The sequence below is a fragment of the Protomyctophum parallelum genome (genome assembly GCF_964188405.1).
Source record: "Protomyctophum parallelum genome assembly, chromosome: 14".
In the NCBI taxonomy this organism is placed as follows: Eukaryota; Metazoa; Chordata; class Actinopteri; order Myctophiformes; family Myctophidae; genus Protomyctophum; species Protomyctophum parallelum.
In genome coordinates, this window is record NC_139709.1 from 25,767,195 (window position 1) to 25,788,127 (window position 20,933).

Genomic DNA, 20,933 nt, shown 5'->3' on the forward strand with positions numbered 1-20,933 from the left:
AATGGAGTAAAGGTGGCAGCAGGAATGCAACAGTCTCACACAACACAATGTACAGTAGACCATGTGAGAGAGAGAGAGAGAGAGAGAGAGAGAGAGAGTCCCCTGCGCGGCCTCCATCAGCAGTCAGCTGGGGCATGTGGAGCAGTATAGGTTGCTGTAGGCGCAGGTGCATAATGTACCGTACAGCGTGGAGTGGGCAATAAATCCTCTCTCTCTCTCTCTCTCTCTCTCTCTCTCTCTCTCTCTCTCTCTCTCTCTCGCTAACATACATACAGTACCCCCGCCTCTCCCAAGAGACACTCATGAAGTGTACAGTATAGGCTATACAGTACATGTTTTGCCTCCCCTCCTGTTCTACCAGTGTACTCTCTGTCTCTGTCAAACCAGTGCCAAAATATATTCATTCTAGGGTCAGTGTCCGTTCTCCTGTGTGTAGAAGTAAGACCGTTGGTGGCCGTCTCCACAAGAAAATTGATTTGTAGGGGAAAAATCACACCTGTGTGAACTGAGTGGTGCAACTCCCCCCCTCCTCCTCCTCCTCCTCCTCTCTCTCTCTCTGTCTCTCTCATTAGAAGGCAACTCTCTCTGGCAAACAGCGCCCCTACTGGTACTCATTATATGATGCTCATAGTCACAGAAGTAGAACATATATAGGTGAACACAGGCATAGGTGAACACGGACAAAGCTGGTTGTAGAAGTGGTTGCACCACTCAAAAAGAAGAAAAGAAAACACAGCCAGATGCTGCTTGGTAAATTAACATTTTGTCCACAATGAGAGTATTTTATTATTTTAAAGCAGAGAAATGGAGGGCAGAAGAATGTGAGTTTTTTCCAGCAGAATGCAAGCGTGCTATAGATATAGGCTATTTGATTAAAGGTGTTACGTCTCGCTCCCCATCGACTCCACATCTGTGTGCTGTGGGTGCTCTGTGACCTTCAGCGCCACCAGAGGAACGTCGCAGAGCACTCACAGTCCACAGCACCTCTCGGCGCACCTGTCTCCCAGTTACAACCTCCCCACCTGAGCGTCGTCTGCAATCAGCTGATGAGGCTACAAGAGCCAGGGCTGGCTGCAGCTGCGGGCGGCAGTTCGGCTCCAGTCTACGGTTGGTAAAGTTAGACAGACAGACTTAGGTCCTCAGTGCTTAGAGTTAGACAGACAGACTTGGTCTGCAGTGCTTAGAGTTATACAGCCAGACTTAGGTCCTCAGTGCTTAGGGCCGATTCTTACTCCTATTTTAGAGCCGAATAAAAGTCGGTTCGGCACTGTAGAGCCTACAATTTGACGTCATTTGAGGTTCGGGGGGGTGGGTACCGTCCCCCCGAAGTCGGCTCTTCGGTGCTACTGAAAATTTCTGACGAGCCGAAATCATTTCGGCACTACAGCGCCGAAACAGCGGTAAAATAGGAGTATGAATCGGCCCTTAGAGTTAGACAGTTAAACTGTGCTTTATTCTCTCCTCTGTGGACCTTGCCTCTCCTTGATGTGCATTTGGGTCACACCACACACGAGTCATAACACAAGGTCCTACACCATGAATTTCAACTTTTCCCATTTTTTATGTGTCTTCAATCCCCAGAAATACCCAATTTTGAACAATCAGGCTTTCTCATCATGAGCTTTTATGGAAATTGTTCTCAGAACAGGCCAACTAATTTGGTGGTTACCCGATGTCATACTGTATGTATATGACCATTAGAAATAAATAGGCTACATTTGAAGGACATTAACAATATGATATTAAATATTAAATTCAGTTTTAAAATGGTGTAGTTAATTTAATGTAATTATAGAATTGATTAGGCACACAACTCAAATGTAACTAAACTAGGTGCTGAATGCAGCAGCAGTATAGAGTGTGCATGGGCTGTAATTAATGGAACAGTGTTAGTCAAATCCTCAGGGCCCTATACACCCGGGCAGGATGAGCGCTAAGGGCATTATCATTGCAAACCTACACAGTTGTAATTTTCATGGCCCAGTTCAGACATTGTATTAAATAAGGCGTGGTCTGGCACAATCAGGGCACGCAGTGCTATCTTACACACAGAGATGTGATGTGATTTGCGCTTATTATGTCATGAATACGTAGCCTCTTGCCATTCTTTAACTGTCTCTGACAGAACCTTATATCCCGTTTAGAGCTCTGACGAAAGACGTGCGCGACGGGATGCAGTGTGTCTGTGGAGCTTTCATTTAAGGTGGCTTAAATAAAGAATTTGAGAATGAGCTGGTGATTATGAAGCTGATAGGTCAAGATATCAGAGAGGTGTCTCTGCACATCGCGTAAATTAGATGAGATGTGATGTGAGTTAATTAAAGTGTGATTCTGTGCACGCCCCAAAATGCCAGTTTCCCCATTCTCCTGAAATTATTGGGCTAAATCACACGATTAATGCTGCTTGATGGTTCACCTTTTCATTCATTCATTAAATAACAATGTGCAGCAGAGGTTCAAGCACACACAGCTCTTAATGGGAATGAGAGATGACACTCGGGTTGATCTAGTTTATATAATATTACATCCAAAACACACACACACACACACACCCACACCCACACACGCTCACGCACACACACGGCTAATTAAGCTCTATACTGTAGATCATCTAAATAAAGCCCTCAGTGTCAAAGAAGTGTGAAAAATGAAGTAAAATAGGTCCATATTATTATTACGCCTTTTATTGATTTTTGAAGGGACAGACAGTAGGAGTAGGAGAGAGATGGGGGGATGACATGCAGTAAAGGCCGTGTCGGGTCCGGGAGTCGAACCCGCGGCACACTGCGACTGGATTACCAGTCCGGTGCCCAGACCGTTACGCTACGGCCTGGGCCTTTATTTTTTTCTTTGATTAAAATAACATTGGACTTGTGTATAGTTGCAGTAATGGCCGTGCAGAAAGTGCTGTACAGAAGGAATTCCGGGTATCAAGAGGGGGTATGGTTTGGTGTGTGAAAACTCCTATTTTTGTCCTCATTCTCACTTTCACATTACATGTTAGAACCTCCATCACCTCTCCATCTTTTCTGCAGCCTCCCATCTCTCTCTCTCTCTCTCTCTCTCTCTCTCTCTCTCTCTCTCTCTCTCTCTCTCTCTCTCTCTCTCTCTCTCTCCCTCTCTCTCATGGCTATTCTGTGGTGTGTGTGTATATATAATATATACAGGTGTAGAATGCACTGTGGATGTCCTGTTTTGTGCCAGCGTGTCTCTGTGCTCGGTCTAAAGGGGCCTGATAAGGCCAGATGGTTCTGTGTTCTGTGGGGCTGTGAAGCGAGTAACGCAGTAGAGCACAGCCTCTGGGCTAAACACCGTCGACCACGTCTCATGAGGTGGGTGGGTGGGTGTGCGTGCGTGCGTGCGTGCGTGCATAGGGTAGGGGGTTGGGTGTGTGTGCTTGAAATTGCAAATTAAAACTCAGGATTTTGCAGTTTAGTGTCATGGAGAGGGTGTGTGTAGGTATGACCGACATTGTGCATGCAAGCGTGCGTATATGCGTACAGATTAAAATTAATCTGTGCTGTAGGGGCGTGGAGGAAGTGTAGGTACAGGTATTCTGATTGTGTGAGTGTGTGCGTGCGACCGCGTGTGCGTGCAAGTGGGTGAGCCAGCGGGCAGGCGTGCGTGCGTGTATGTCTGCGCAAATTCACTCGTACAGAAAAGAATGTAGAGGAGAGGCAGAGCATTAAATCATGTCTGTGTAGAAACCTTGTGTAGAAATGTACAAGGTTTCTAGTGACCCTGGTGGACCGAGCCATGCCATTAATAATGCACTGTTGAAATGTACATAGCTGTCAAAAACAACAAACTCCTATTTTTCTCAATTCCTATGTTGTCAGTGCAGCGTGTGTGTGTAGATGTGTGTGTGCACACACACATCTACAGTATCAGTGTGTTAGTATACTATATGTATAGTGCAGTAAACATGAGAGCCCAAGCCCTGCAACCCAAACTAAATATGTATTTTTCATATTATCCTCATGGTGGTTCTTTATGCCTGTGGTTATACAGTATTTATATAGTCAGAGAGAGAAGGATGAGGCTGGCAGGGCACTGCGTCAGGCACCCAGAACTTGAGGCAAGTAAATTGACCCTATGGGAGCCAACCCAGGGCAAAGCCAGGAGGGGAAAGAAACGTAACACCTATGTAGACGTGCTGCGGCGCGACAGCTTGGCTGACAACACTGAAGAGCTCAAGAACCTGATGTTGGATAGAAAATTGTGGAGGGCAGCGATCCAGGAATCCCGAGTTGGTGTTGGCTATAGACCTCACTTTTCAGAAACGTATTATTATTGGAAAGGCGGTAAAAAAGCAATCATTTCCATTGACTGTTGCACCCCTACCTGTAGCGCACCTGGAAACAGCACCAGTTGGTGAACAGAAAGAACTCTTCCTTGTTGCCACTGACCAGTGGCGGTTGGAAGGTCCCACGGGCCCCGAGGCAAGATTGACAGCCCGGGCCCTACCCCCCCGCGCGCCACCACCGAAGGCCGAACGGGACCGTAAATACCACTTCGGACTAAACCCCTGGCTAAACGTGGCTCAGTTGCAGCAGACCGGCAGTGAATACACAGGTTGCATATTGAAAATCACGTTACATGTTGAAATGTCCATAACCATTCATTCCTGACGGAGGTAATCAAATACTGGAGGGTGTAGGGCTGCTACTCACTTGTGCCTGCCGTCTGTACATGGCTGTGATGAATGGGACAGCTTCGGGATTCGGGAAAGTTGATTAAATAGTCTCTTAATGTTTCAATTCAAGTGATAAAGTTCATGTGGGCATGTCCGTCCATCTGTATGATTAGGCTACTGTTGTTGTCTTGGTATTCCTTTCATGCGACTTCACTCACCTCCAGTGCATGTGGATGGAGCTGCTGCTGTTGTGTTTGTATTCCACCTTACTCCATCTATCTTGCCCTCTTTTGCCTGTGGTAATTTTATGCCTTGTTTATGACTGTTCAAAGAATCAAAACTCAACTTTATCAGGCGATTGCAGAGCAGGGCTAACAACTGTATACAGCCACAGCGGACATACCGGAGCAAATCCATCTACTCTAGTACTCTAACGTGCAGCCAAGCAGCCCAGGTTAAACCCTCTATTTGCCTGCCTGCGCCGTGAAGGGCCCTTCACAATAAAGCGTCTCCCTTTAACTCCCAATGAACTACATTTTACACTGCTTATTATTGACAGGAAATGTAGTCTTAGTTGCGGTAACTTAACAGCGTGTTTGTGGGAGAGAGAGCCAGAGAGAGAGAGAGAGAGTGAGAGAGAGAGAGTATACAGTTTACTACCACGCATCGGAGCGGCCGGCCGGGCCCCCCACCCTCCCGGGCCCTGAGGCGACTGCCTCGCCTGCCTCGCCTATATCGCCGCCCCTGCCACTGACATACCTCACCTGCATCTGAACGAAGTGGATGTGCGAATATTTCCTTTGCATAAATCAATTATTTGTCACACAGGGAGCCATGTGTTGACCATCTTCTCCTGCAAAATGTTGGGGGCTTGTACAAAAAGGAATTTTTAGTTACCAGGCCTTCCCAAAAAAGCACTTACCATAGGGATCTATAGGCCTACAGCTTATTCAGAATGTTGTTGTTCCAAGAGAGCGGAACATTTTATAGCCCCTACACACTGTAGGACTTTTAAAGTTGTCGGGGAGTCATGAGGTCATTACTGTATGTAGGCTATTTCACACTACAGGGGTATATATATTTTTTCATCGGCTGTCATTATATCTTTGAGGCTTTCTTGATCACCGACTAGGGATCACACACTGCTAGAGTTAACTAAGATGCGATCCGGACCCGATACATATCTCATCTCTTGCTCTCTCTAGTTCTGTGTTGTCCTCCAAATAATAAAATAAAATCAAAATAAATGAAATATGCATGTGCGGCGATAATAATTTCGCCTGGGGCGGAAAACGGACTAGAACCGGGGCTGATTAAGTTGGTTCTGTGAAGATGATCAAATAAACTAAACACACACACAGCGCTGCTGCGATCCAACTCTGGCAATATTAGGCTACCAATATGTATGACAGTTGGATTTTCCCAAGGAATAAGTACTGTATGACACATGCAGACCTTCTCGGGGTGCATCCCCGTTCATACTGTGTGATCGTATATGTCATATTGGCTCCCCAACAGCATAATCGGAGCAAATATGGTGCAGTGTGTATGCATTACATCAGTTCTCAGTGTGTAGGGGCCATTACTTCAGTTCTCAGTTGTCTTCAGCATTGGCTACCAAAGTAACTTCAATAGACGGTTTATTTTCTTCAAATCACTTAATGGTTGAGGTTTAAGGGCCAGAATCCATCTGTGCACTTGCTCCCAGACTCCAGACTATCGACCCTATAACTTCTTAGGTAATCAGGGACCAGTCTGCTAACTGTTTCTAGGATTAAAACCAAACTATGTTACGCATTGCTGGAATAATAATATTACGTAAGTAATGTTAGACCTGCCCCAACTCTGGCTATTGTTAAAAACAAGCTAAAGACTTATGTCCACCTCTGCCTTAACCTTTCTCCAGTGTCCATTGCACCTCATAACATAGCAGACTCTACTTGAAAAATCACACCCGTGTGAAGTGAGGGGCGCTCTTATCATTATACATCCTCATACATCATCTCATGAACAACTTAATTTATGTGATAGGTTAGCCGATTTGCTCGTCTACATATGACGTACATTTCCCTTCATTGTCAATGGCATTTAATGTTTTTGTCGCCACAAATTTACATCATATTTGGCGCACATTTGACCTAATTTCTCCTTTCATTGTCAATGGAAAACATTGAGACGTGTGGGGACAAAAGCTGTATAGGAGGGGTTGATTTAGGTTTAGCACCCAAACGAGCATACATGCTGCTTCCGCTAGCGGAGGAAGCCTGTTTAGCATCACCAGTTAGCACATGGCTAGGCAATGGGTCTCGGGTTAGAGGAGGATCAGGGTGTCGTTGTTTGTCATCCTCTGCAAAATCATCATCGTCGAGAGAGGCAATTAAGGAATAAGCTATGCACGCATTTCAAGCGTCGCTTTTTAGTTGTCTGTTCCATTTCAGCATGGGAGCGCACTACTAGAGCGCACTACTAGCACACTATTAGTAGTCAGCACTACTCTCACATAACCCAGATGTGAAAACATGGTAATCTGCCCTATTCTACACAGAATAATCGAACTGGCCTCTGGTCAATTGGTTAATATTTTATTCATTTTTCTTTGAATCGCCTCTGTGTGCTATATAGTAAATAAACTTCCCTTGCTTTTATTTATTTATTATTTTCTTTCAACCCGCCAGACAATCAACACAGATAATACTGTGTTCTTTGCCATATACATGCTTATTCATATTTCATTGTTCTGGGCGTTATGACTTGGCGTAATGTTGTCGTTTATTGGGAGTTTCTGTCTCATAAATGAATGCTATCTGAGAGCTTCTGTCCATGTGCCCCTCCATATTTAGTAGATTCTACTTTCAAACAGCCTGCAGCTATTTATTCTGTATCTGACACAGCTCAAATGCCAAATTTATTGCTATTCAAGTGCAACTCCCAAGAGTGTGCAAATGGCAAAATGTGTACACTTAGAAATGTTTTGGCAACCTTATATTGCAATGTATAATGTCTCAGTGAGACCTAGTGATTAATGTGTATATAACTCCAAGTGTACAAATGGTAAAATGTGTACACTGTACTGTGTGTGCAGTAAATTAAGACTTTAAACCCATTCTTTGTATTTTCTTTTATTTGCTCCTTCTACAAAACTGTGTGTGTGTGTGTGTGTGTGTGTGTGTGTGTGTGTGTGTGTGTGTGTGTGTGTGTGTGTGTGTGTGTGTGTGTGTGTGAACAAGTACTAATGTCTTAAGGATGCTATTATACAGCTTGGTTACAAATGTAAACTACTTGTGATCATATTTGGAAGCTTCGGTAATGTCCATAAATGTGTTGTGAGCGGCCTGCAGATTGCAGGAATGCCCAAGCTGAGAGCTATAAGGCATTTGGCAGCATAATTGGCAGTCGCCACATACGGAGGAGACAATGCTTGCTGTACAGTATCTGTGATCTGTATCCTGAAACACTTATTGTTGAGTTTCCTGAGTTTGTGCGTGTGTGCGTGCGTCTGTGTGTGCATGCGAGCGTGTGTGTGTATTAGTACTGTATAAGTGCAATTAGGGTTTTCATTAACAGACATTATGAGCGTGACAAATATTACCAACCAGGGGCGCAAATAGGTCAAAAGTGTGACGCTGGGGGGGAGATCTTCTCAGTTCTCATAGTAGTTACTGCCATTCAGGATGGAAAATTAAATCCTTTTGGATTTGGGGAGAAGTATTTTCATGAGGGGCTAGTATGAAGTATACTTGATATAAACAGAAAACATTCAGTTGAATCATCTAAAGACAGAAGCTCTACAGCTGCCTTCATTTCAGCAGATTGTCTGTCTGGCAGGCACTTTACGAGCGATCAGTGTATGTGGGGCGGCGGTGGCTCAGGGAGTGGCCGGATGGTAACCGCAAGGTTGCCAGTTCGAACCCGGGCTCCTCCAGAGTTAGTGTCAAAGTGTCGCTGAGCAAGACACGGGTGACGGGGGGCGCCACTCTCTATCCCCCCTATCATTCAGTGGGAGTTGCGCCACTGTTACCAACCTTATATTAATATATTGCAATGTACAAAGTAGTACTGTAGTAGCCAGTGACACCTGACTATATAATATTGTACACAATAACTCACGCTGGGAAAGACCTAGTGTAGACGGTATAATTTGTTTTGGGGCGGAAGTTGCCGGATTTCGGCGGAAGTACCTCTCTCAAGGACATGACATTGACGCGAGTGTTGTGATTGGTCGAAGGAATATCGGGAGAAATGTATCTGACGGATGTTCCGGCCGACATTTCCGCCGATACCGTCTCTGCCTTAGGTTGTGAGCAGGCTCTTCTCTTCGCAGATGAGTAAGCCTGGGACAGAGGCTAACAAGAACTAAGCAATGGACATTTTTAAACTTCAACCACTGAAACCCTACATATATATACTTTGTTGACCAAGGTCCCCTACAGTGTGTACTTGGTCCACTTCTTTTTTCCTCAGCTTTTTGCTGTACATACAGCATTTTGCTGTATGTTTGCAATTTGCATCTTGCAAATCGTTCATTTGTAAGCCATTTTATACACAATATTATTGAATAAGGCATCAAAGTAATATTTTTTACCCAGTTCAACTGTACTTCCAAAACACTGTATCTGCATTTAGCCCATAAGTATGAGGCAGCACCTCGGGTAGCAGTTAGCGGTGAAGTGTCTTGCTCGGGAACACTTGGACGCGTAGGCTGATGTGCGAACCGGCGACCTTCTGTTTCCCAAGCAGCCTCTTTATCCACTCAGCTACAGACGCTCCAGTGTAGAGAGCAGTGTTGCAATGTCTGCTTATTATAAGCGACTTTGGGCTTGTTTTTCTGTGAAGTCGCTTATAATATTGGTGGGTTGCCTTTTTGGGGGATTGTTTCTAAAGTGTAGTTGCTTATTTATTGTCCTCTGATGTGTTTTTTTAAAGCAATGGTTGTGAAACATTGTCATGTCAAATTATTGATGGACATGGACAAATTATTTTGTAGCCTATTTGTCCATGGACCCCCATCGGAAACTTCTTGTGCCAGGGACTCCCCATTCAAAGTTTAAAATATATTCCAAAAAATGTGAGTTTATAGATAGCTTATTTCTCTAGCAAAATCTGGCAACACTGGTGTAGAGACAGGAAGCTGAGGGTACAAGTGAAGAACAACATGCAAAACAGGTCTTCAGCCAGAATGACTGTACCAATGTGTAATGCTATATAGGCTAACTTTATTCCAGAGCCACCATAAAGTTTGACTAATAAGTGCATTTTGAGTGAGGTTTCTCTGTGAATTGCTAGCTGCTTGACAGACCTATGCTCTACTACTGTTTTTATTGCTCTACTATGGATTTTATTAGATTTTTTAAGCTGGAATTAGAGTAAACTTTGCTCTGAGAGATGTTGTTCACTTTCACTTGATATCGTCTTCCTGAGAATCGACCTTGTCTGCCTGATTGCCATCGTGCAGTTTGGTGAGAAAATAGCAGAACAGGAACTGACTGTAGGGCATTAAGGCTGGGTATCATTTAAATACTGCACAGTTGACTTTTGATTTTGTAACTCAGAGTGTATAAATTCACATAATTAAAACAGAACCAGATGGAAACTGATGATTCCAATGGGAATTTGCAGAGAGAATTAGCATAAAGTATTCACAGTGCAATGAGTGAACTGGTAAAAGGTCATAGTTATATACAGTACGTCGGTATTTGTGTGTTGACTGTCTTTCCTTGGCGTGTCTCTTCTTTCAGGTGTCCTCCGCACGGATGTGTCCAGCATGGACCGGGAGTCCAGGGAGCGCTACATGGTCGTCATCCAGGCTAAAGACATGGCCGGCTCCGTGGGAGGCCTCTCTGGATCCACCACTGTCAACATCACCCTGATTGATGTCAATGACAATCCTCCCAAGTTCTCTCAGAGTATGTACAGTACACTTATTTTTACCCTTATTTTCTCACGTTTTCAAAAAACTAAAATCTAACATTTTCATGACTTTTAACAATTCAAATACTTTTCAAAAATAATTTCAGAATTTAAAAAAATCCATAATTAAAAATATATATATATCAAATCTACAAGCGCACAGCACGGCGCAATGCATTGCGTTATGAGCTTGTAGATTGGCTATTTTCACTATTTAAATTCAGTGGTTAATATTATTCCTAATGATAATATTTATTCTAAGTTCAGACGCCAGATTTCTCTTTTGGGTCTTGAGCTAAAAAGTTTGGGGACCATTGCTCTAAAAGGCTGCTCTGTCACGCCCCAGAAATCACAGTCTATTATTGTCTGGGCACCTTTACAGATGAACAGATGTTGTGAATTGTGAATGCTTTGTTTTGAAAGCCACATTGAGGTGGGATTAGATTATTTTGAAGTGTTTTTAATTAGACTAATTAAACTAGTAAAATTACATGTATCTATCGTTTATGCCTGCAGATGCGGAATTGGATTTGTAAATAAACAGGCGTTATTGCTCGTGTCATTGGACACGGTTCTTCATATTAAATGTATTTAATTACAGGTCTGATGTTCCATGATAAGGCAGTGAGTGTATCTGTGTTTGAATATGTTTCTACAATAAGATAAGCATACTATATCACATGTTGTTGGGCAGAAACATCCTATCTCCAGAATTTTAATGTCCTACTTGATCATACTACAGTGTCACACGAAAGCATCAAAGGTCAACCTTGAATCCTGCAAAGTAACAGTTGGACATATTGAGGTTTCCACCAGATAGAGATTATATAGGCCAGGGTTTTGGGTCCCTTCCTTTTGTCCCTCTACACACCAAATATGGCATTGCCACATTGCGTTGTGAGCTGGTACAGTAGATCGCCTATTGTTTCAAGAATGTTTGCACCAGAATAGGGACACTGGGGTTCATGTGGTTAATAGTAATGGAAAACAGATACTAGGCTACATACTGTAAGATGTATGATGACAATGTGGCAGACGTTTGGACTCTGAAGTAACAGCACAGCACTGGGCCTACAGGAAATCAACTGATGTTCAGAGACTATGCTATGCCCATCAGATCAGCTTATGTTGTATTGTTCCCCTAATGGGTGCCCAAGGAGGATGGTGTGTGATGTGTCACACTGCACCAACACCTTGGGCCTGATTCTTCAACGCGTTTCCGCTGATATAATGACGTGATGCTAGCGGAAAGGCATTTACGTGGATTTCCCACATTAATTTGGAATTCATGGAAATGGCCGTGAACTTGACGTTCACGTAGGTTGTTCGGAAACTCTGTCAAATCCCACGGGACGTCTTTAGGTGGCGGAGAAATTTGCGGAAGCATACACTTGCATATAGATTTATTCAGAAGGCTTTAGTCTTCATGCTGAATCAATAAATTGTTCCCAAATCTCAGATAAAATAATAGGCATGTGTCCCCAACATATTGGTCAATCAGCACATAAAGAAATTATAGCCTATATAATATAAAAGCTGAGTGCACTTGTATGCCTAAATGCATGCATTCTAGGCAAGTTAGCCTATAGAGTCCCATACAGAAACTGCCCCTGCACCTTTTTATTTATTTATTAGGATATTACTATAGCATGTTAAAAAACAAACTCACAATTATAATAAGAACATAGGCTTATCTGCATTCTGCACTGTACGATTCTGCACGTACGTACAAATCCAACATTGTTTAGTGTAGTAATGCCTGCAGTAGGCGGCAGGCCTATTGAAATTGTTTTGTTACGGAGCTCCTTGAGTCAGTTGACTGTCGGTCGGTGTGTGTGTGTGTGTGTGTGTGTGTGTGTGTGTGTGTGTGTGTGTGTGTGTGTGTGTGTGTGTGTGTGTGTGTGTGTGCAGGGTGTGTGTAGTATGTGTGTGTGTGTGTGTGTGGGGGGGGGGGGGGGGGGGGGGGGGGGGGGGCAGACAGCAGCGTGCTGCCGATCCGATTCACATTGGAAAATGAATAGGCCTATATAAAAAATAGAAGACCACATTAGCCTAATGAATGGCATAGCGTGTTTGAAAGTCGGCCAGTCATATCAGTTTTAAGCCAGCTCACCTCCACCCGCGCTTGTTCACAAACATGATGGACAGACTTTATAATAATGTATATTGATATTGATCACATGCATGGATGCCACACACAGAATAGTTTAACTCACTGGATAAACTCACTGGATTATAATTTCTTCAGACAAGAGGATCCCAGGCCTACGAGGTATAGGCCTATAATTATTCACTTATGAATGTATAGGCTATACTGTTCTTTATCGCGCAAACAGTGTCGAGGGCCCATGCCCCCCTCCCTCTCTCTCTCTCTCTAGCTCTCTCTCAAAAGACGACTTTTGCATTGACATATATCCGATATCGGATATGTTTTACCTCTGCAAAGGTTGTTTGTGAGCACCCGCCTTGCTCCCGAACTTAATTAAATAAATTATAATTATATTGTTTCAGCGGAGCACGCACCGTTGTAATCTTTTTATTTCCTTTGGTGTCCTTTGATGGATTGATGTCAGTTTGTACATATATAGTAGCCTACAGTGGTAATATAGCCTACAATGGTGCAAAAACGACATAACATAAAAGCCCTAACTGTCCTGCTCCTACATGTGTAGAATGATTAAATTAATAGAGTGCGGGCTATATTCATAGCAGTGACCGCGGCTGTGATTTCTTTCCAGCAATCATTTTTATTGTAATTTGTGAAGGCGCTATTATAGTCTGCAGCTGCAAAGCCTTTTTTATTTTTTTGACAGACGGATCTCAAACTGCTGTCTGCTGAGTCATGCTTGAAGCCTTTTATGGTGCGATATGGGGCGTGGATCAATGCAGATGAGGTTGTCGGGTGCTTTTCCGATCACTTTGCACCCACTGAATTCAGTATGACAGTATGACACCTGCGATACGCCTGCGTACCTGTGGTACACACCACTCTCTGAATATCACGTCATCTCAATGTAGCTTGATCGGACGGATAAATACGATATCTGTTTCCGCCACAGTGTAACGGTGGCGTATTTCTTTTTAATGAATTAGGACCCTTGTCTCCTCAAAGGCTTCCATAATATGACATTGAGGAGGTTCAGAATGATTGATAGTCAGGAACCAAATAGGCCCTTGCGGATCTGTAGTGTACAAATGGAACCAAATGGACCCATACAGTAAGGTCCATTTGGTTCCATTATGTTATGTACACTTATGCGGTCCGGCCGTTGCTTAAAATAGTTTCAAGAGAACCAAATGGAAAATTATTTATAATAATAATGATTTGGTCCCCACTTCCTTGGGGTATTTGTCACTGCATGACTGTACATGACTGAAATGTCCCCTACATTTAACCCCCCTACCACCTAAATATCAGGAGCAGAGGGAAATATGGGGGCAGCGCCCAGGGAGCAGTTAGGGTGTAACTGTCTTGCTTAGGGGCGGTGGTGGCTCAGGGGTAGAGTGGCTGGATGGTAACCGCAAGGTTGCCAGTTCGAACCTGGGCTCCCCCAGAGTTAGTGTCGAAGTGTCCTTGAGCAAGACACTGAACGCCTAATTGCTCCTGATGTGCTGGTTGGTGCCTTGCATGGTTTCCGCTGCCATCGATGTATGAATGTGTGTGTGAATGGGTGAATGTAATGCACAATCTATGTAAAGCACCTTGGATATATATAAATGCACCATTTACCATTTTAGGGACACTTTGACAAATTATTTATTCATATATTTATATACAGTGTTGGGACGTAATCCGTTACTGTAACATCGTTATTGTCAGCAGTAGCTCGTACTGCAATGCATTATTTGTTTAATTCAGTAACTCAGTTACCGTTACTATGGTGCGTTACTCCGTTATAGTTAATTATTTGTCATGCAGTCTCTGCTAGAGGGAGGGAGGAGAAATGGATGAGGAGGAGGGAGAGACTGAGTGTGGGTTGGGGGGCGCATGTGTGACTGATGCGCTGTGGGTGTGTTTACTAGTAACACAACTGTCATGGCGGAGCCCACATCGTGTTTCTCTAATGGATATACAGTATTCTCACTACTTCACCTTCACGGACAGACACAGGGAGAGGTTGCATGCCTCTCCCTATAAACCTAATTAATTGTCTGATTTTAGTCTTACTTTGTTTATACATCCAGAACTCAAATTAGTATTGCTACCACCACCAATATTCAGAGAGCAGCTATCTGCACAAAATAATCACCACCAGCCGCCACTGGTATTTTTTTATCAATAACAGTGGGCTACTGAAATTAAGGCTATAATGGCATTACTGGCCAGTTACTTTTGAAATGAAGTAGGCATAAACACTGTTTATATACTATACACTTTGTCATAAGATGCTGAACTTTTAGATCATCTATTTTTGTTGGGGCGGGTGTGTGCACCCAGTGCAGCCCTGCGTATTTGTGTCTCACTCATTGGTATACGTATAAAGGCATCACCATTCTGTTTGAATTGACAAGTGACGACAGCAATAAATATATGTCCAGTGCTCGATGCTTCGACGACGACCCCTGGAGAGACTGTGGCATTTCGAGGATGACATCTAGAGTTATTAGTCAGTTTCTACATGCTTCATGTACCAGAGACTGCATGGGCACAATCTCCAGGCTTTCGTGTGTACCATTTAAAGGGGAGTTACGCACAATTCCCCTTTAATAGTAGGCTACTGTACTAAATGCTACAGTAGCTACTAAATGGCCATTAGGCCATTACCAGAGTATTTTCAGGCCATTGACGACAGTTATCTATGAAGCACCAACTTGGGAGAGATCAGGGATCACACACATGTACGCACACACACATGTACGCGACTACGCGCACACACACACACACACGCGCGCGCACAACGCACAAGCGCACACACGCACGCACACACGCACACACATTGCACAGACACACTGCACACAGATTTATGGTTAGATGATTTACATTCGGAGAGATCAGGATCACACACATGTACGCAGACACACACACACACACACACACACACACACACACACACATGTACACACGCACACACATGTACACATGCACACAAACAAACACACACACACACACACACACACACACGCACACGCACACACACACAGAGATTCCTGGATTTATTCCTGGATAGATGATTTACATTGCAGCCTAGACTCCAAGTCTATAGCATCAATGAATTACTCATTTATATGCAAGTCAAAGTGCCTATTATTCATTATTCATTCCTCTACATCCCTGACAGCCAAAGAACACCAACCTGACCTGACACACAGAGACACGCTGCTTGAATCCTTAAACCACCACCTTTTTAATTGTGACCTTCTGCTCTCCTTTGAGTTGTTTTTGATGAATAGGCCTACAAAGCAAACACATGCAATATATATATATATAATATGAAGTTATTGTTACTGTACTGTACATAATACATATCGCTGTTGTCGGGTGGAAACATTGTATATGTCTAAAAGTTTACTTTTCAGGAAATGGAAATATAAAGAAAACAGTGTTTCAATGGATCCAATGTTATTATTTATTTATTCATAAGCTCTTGCTAATACTTTTAATCTGTTAGATATTTATACAAACCCAGTGTTAGGGAAGCTACTTTAAAAAGCATACATTAGGAAACTATGCTTTCAAATACTACTTTACTGTGAAGTAGACTTTTTTTTTAAGCATTACAATTGAGAGCATGCATGAGTGGTATAATTATTAAATACAATAGAAAACATAAATGGTCTATAAACAACAAAAGTGCAGTATGCAGGAAAATCCTTCCAAGAGGGTTGGACTTGGAACATTACAGAATATTACAATATATCTATTGTTGTTGTTCATACAGTTCCCCATGCTATTATACTAGATATTGTGGCAAATGTGCTTACTGTATAGGATTACCTCTTATTTGTGCACATTTTTAAACCTGGTGTGACAAAAAATGGGTTGAACATCTTTCCCTGGAAATCAGGCTCAATGTGCCATAAGTATTGTTCTTATCATGCAGGCACAAAACCACAAAGCTTAAGGGACATTAAACGTCTGTTTTTACATACACATAACTGTGCTTATGGTGTCAAGACGAGTGTGCAACTGCATAACTTTATAATAACAGCAAAGACAGCGGTTTTAGCCCATGGCTGCATGCATGGCCATTGCATCAATGACATGACAGAGGGACATTAAGATGACATAGTATGATAGCGTGTCCGACTGTCCGTGCAAATGATCATCTTTAGTAATATATGAAATATAGCCTAGACAGCCCCTCACACACACATGCACTCACGTGCACTGTAGGAGCACACACCATATGCATAAACGCACACACACTGATGTATAACATGCATACGCATACACACAGCAAGCACTCGCTCTTATTCAGTCCTGCAAACACGCACACAGTACAGCTTGGGGCTAGCATGCTGGTGTTGTGCTAATGGCAGTAGTAAACATGTCAAGACATTTTATATGGCAAACCCAAACAACCAGCCTTGTTTAATATTTTAGATTAATTCTATCATTCACTATCCAAGGACACAAACAAATTACGAGCCTATTTGTATTCTTTCTAACAGTATAATGTTTGTGGAAACAGACATACATTATTCGTTTTGAGAAGAAAAGCTTCAGCCACTGTACTTTGGTTTTGTTAGCAACAGACTTGACCGAAGTCGGCCTGACATTTTGACATTTGACAGGCATGTCATTTTGACATTTGACAGGCATGTCATGTCTCATATTCCTGCTGGAATGAGGAGCAAGGATTAGTCAAAAGGATCTATGAGCAAGGAAACATGAGTGCGGAAAGATTGTTCTGGCTAAGGCATAATGTTGATGACTCTGTCCCTACAGTGTGTGTGTGTGTGTGTGTGTGTGTGTGTGTGTGTGTGTGTGTGTGTGTGTGTGTGTGTGTGTGTGTGCGTGCGTGCGTGCGTGCGTGCGTGCGTGCGTGCGTGCGTGCGTGCGTGCGTGCGTGCGTGCGTGCGTGCGTGCGTGCGTGCGTGCGTGCGTGCGTGCGTGCGTGCGTGCGTGCGTGCGTGCGTGCGTGCGTGCGTGCGTGCGTGCGTGCGTGCGTGCGATGTAGCAGGTTTAAATTAAAATGTGGCAGAAATAACACTGTTCTTTTGGTAACATTGATAACACATGGGTGCAAAAGCTTTTTTGGTTCATTCTGTTAAACATAACTGTGAACTGATCTTGAGAAAGTCCACGCACTGAAACCTATTTTTAAGGATGAGCGCCAGTGCTCAGACAGGGACCAAAGCAGCATCATGAGCGCCAGTGCTTCTCAGATAGGGACCAGTGCTTCTCAGACAGGGACCAGTGCTTCTCAGACAGGGACCAGTGCTTCTCAGACAGGGACCAGTGCTTCTCAGACAGGGACTAACTTGGAATACACATGTTGACAGTCTCTGTAGTAAACTACAGCAAAGACTTGCAGGGAAGATCATAGGGGTAAGACAACTCCCCTCTCTGCAGTCTATTTATGAGCAGGCTACATTAAAACAGGCTCAAAACATCGTCAGTGATGTTACCCATGTTTTAAATGGCGAGTTTGTACTTCTGCCCTCTGGGAGAAGATACAAAGAACCAAAGTGGAAGTACATCAGATTTTAAAAATCGTTTGTACCAGCATCAACTAAGATGCTGAACGAGGCTCTGAAACAGCAGTAACTGCATGAGGCAGCATAGATTATCCACATAATGTGTGCAATTGTGTAATGTTGTGTCTTCCTCTGTAATGTATTTTTGTTGTCATTGATGTTTTATGTGTGGCTGTAGCTGGGGTGAAAGCCCAAGACAAATTTCCGTTGTGGACAATAAAGTTTACCTTGACCTTGACCAGTGCTTCTCAGACAGGGGCCAGTGCTTCTCAGACAGGGACCAAAGCAGCAGCAAAAAGGAAAAAGCTGGAGCACATGGGTGATCTTAAAAGACTTTTAATGGGTGCAAAAATAATAGCTGATGTTTCAAAAGCAGCGTTAGAAGAAGACACTGTGCTCTCTTTTTGCACCTATTAAAAGTTTCTTTTTAAAGATAATCCTTTATCCTTTTTGACACTTGAACTGATATTTACACTGAAAATATATCCTTTTTTATTTTATTTTTATTAAAAAGGTGCCTCTTTCTGCTCTTCAACTTGCTGACCGTGTTCACGTATTGTGCATGTGATGTGAGAGTGACCGTGCCCTCCATCAGGGGCTTGAGCTCTGCTGTGTTGTTAGTTCCTCTGTCAGGCCATATACTTATTGCAGTGTTGCCATGTTCACTTATTATAAGCGACTTTTCCATTTCCTAGATATGTAGTGGATTCAAAAGTAGACTATTGTAGCACATGTCATTGAAATGAGGCAGAGTCAAAAGTATACTACCATATTATGTCATTGAAATGTAGTTGAGTGATGGTATATAAAGTACAGTACTCAAGTAATTGTACTTCACTGCCGTCCACCACTGCTAGGAGAGACTGAGTCTGTGTTATGTTCATGTGCTTATTATTTATTCAACTATGTGCTCAACATAATGTGTTTATTACCTTTCATTCGTCATGGGGATCATAGTGCATTTGTCACACCACCACACAATAGAGAGTGGCAATTAGTGTGTGTGTGTGTGTGTGTGTGTGTGTGTGTGTGTGTGTGTGTGTGTGTGTGTGTGTGTGTGTGTGTGTGTGTGTGTGTGTGTGTGTGCGTGTGCGTGTGCGTGTCTGTCCGCAACTAATCTTGCATATTACTAGGCTAATCAGTGTCATATTTACTGTGCATGCTGAGAGCAGGATAGCATCTCAAATCTCCAATTTGAGTTGAATTGAAAGAGAAACCATCACAACACGGAGAGAAGCACACACACGCGCATGTGCGCATGTGTACGCGGCCACGCACACTAAATGTTATTTGGGGCATATTCTTTGCCATATTGTTAATGATTGGAGCAGGTCTTTCTTATTTCTTCTGTGGTTTGAGTTGAGTTGCTGAATTTGAAGTTTACTTGCCCAAGTCTAGATATAGAATGCTCATTCATACACGGGTGTGCAAGCACGACGTAGGAAGAAATGCGTTTAATAATAAAACTGAAGTGATTGTTTACACAGCACTGAAAGAAGTACAGAGTACAGAGTATACAACCAAATATATCTGTACACGGTCACCTCATTGGGACCTTACACTTGTCCAACACTGTCTGTGACAATGTACAACTGTTAATCACATGCAACGCTACTTCTTCAAAGTCAATGTCCACATGAATTCAACCCGGTCCTGTCCTAAAGTCAGATAGAAAGATGGAGAGAGCTATTCGGGCATGCTTCCTGGGGGGGAATTGAGGCTCTATTGAGCGCACCAATACAGTTTTCTTTGCAATGTGCTGTGAAATGTGCTGTGCACACCCGACCGACCATGTGGACTTTATAGAGGAAAATGACCAAAAAGAGATTCCACCCATTCATCATAGTCTGTTATTCTGAGGATGTGCAGTGACTGTTAGGCAGCCAGTAACAATGGTTTAATGTACTGGTCATTTAACTCATTCAAGTTGTTTATTGTGCAAACGCCACACAATGCAGATAGTAGCACTGCAGACAGTCACATTATTGTACTTGCTTCCTCAACAATGAACTCACTAGATAACTTCTTATTTTTTACCTTCAACTTCTAAATTGCTCTTGTGCGGCTACACAACTGTGACTCTGTTAAACTAATTTCAGGGGCAGCTCAACAATGAATGGTCCGTGCATCAGCTTTGAAATGAGATTAAATTACGAATAGTATTATTAAATGGGAACGGGAAAGAGATGTTAAATTGTCAGTGTTGAATCAAGCCCCGCTGAGTACAAAAATCACACCCGTGTGAAATGAGGGGCGCTAATATATTAAAGTCTAACTCATGTTGATTAGTAATGGTGATGGAAAACAAACGGTGCCAACACAAACATTAAATTATTTTATTGTTAATGGCATTTAATGTTTGTGTTAGGGACAAGATGATATTTTCCCTTCATTGTCAATGGCGTTTTTAAAACGCTAGCGCCCCTCAAAAATCACAACCGTGTGAAGTGATCACAATTTGCATCCTCACTTTCCCATCTTCACTTTTCTGCCCTCACTTTTAGCTTCAATATGTACTCTTTGCTCAGCCAATCAAATCATCGCTATGCCAGTAGGGTATTCACGGCTCCAACGTTGGCCAGCTGCTCTGGGGACTGGGTGCTAACCAGCATGTATTCTTTGACCCATGAATGTTATGGATAATGAACTTTGAAATGAACTGTTACGACACTTATGTCTAGGGTTGTAAAGGTCGCAACATAAACGACAAAGGATTTAAAACTGAATATCCATTTATTTACAAAATAAA

General features: G+C 43.0%; 1 protein-coding gene across 1 annotated transcript in view; it reads left to right on the plus strand.

The window, feature by feature from the left end:
- Positions 1-20,933, plus strand: part of LOC310871204 (cadherin-18-like) — a 143,281-nt gene that overhangs the window by 71,242 nt on the left and 51,106 nt on the right. Inside the window, exon 4 of the mRNA XM_083782695.1 lies at positions 10,372-10,539. Within this exon, the coding sequence (XP_083638821.1) occupies positions 10,372-10,539 (168 nt within the window). The remainder of the gene's footprint in view (positions 1-10,371; positions 10,540-20,933) is intronic.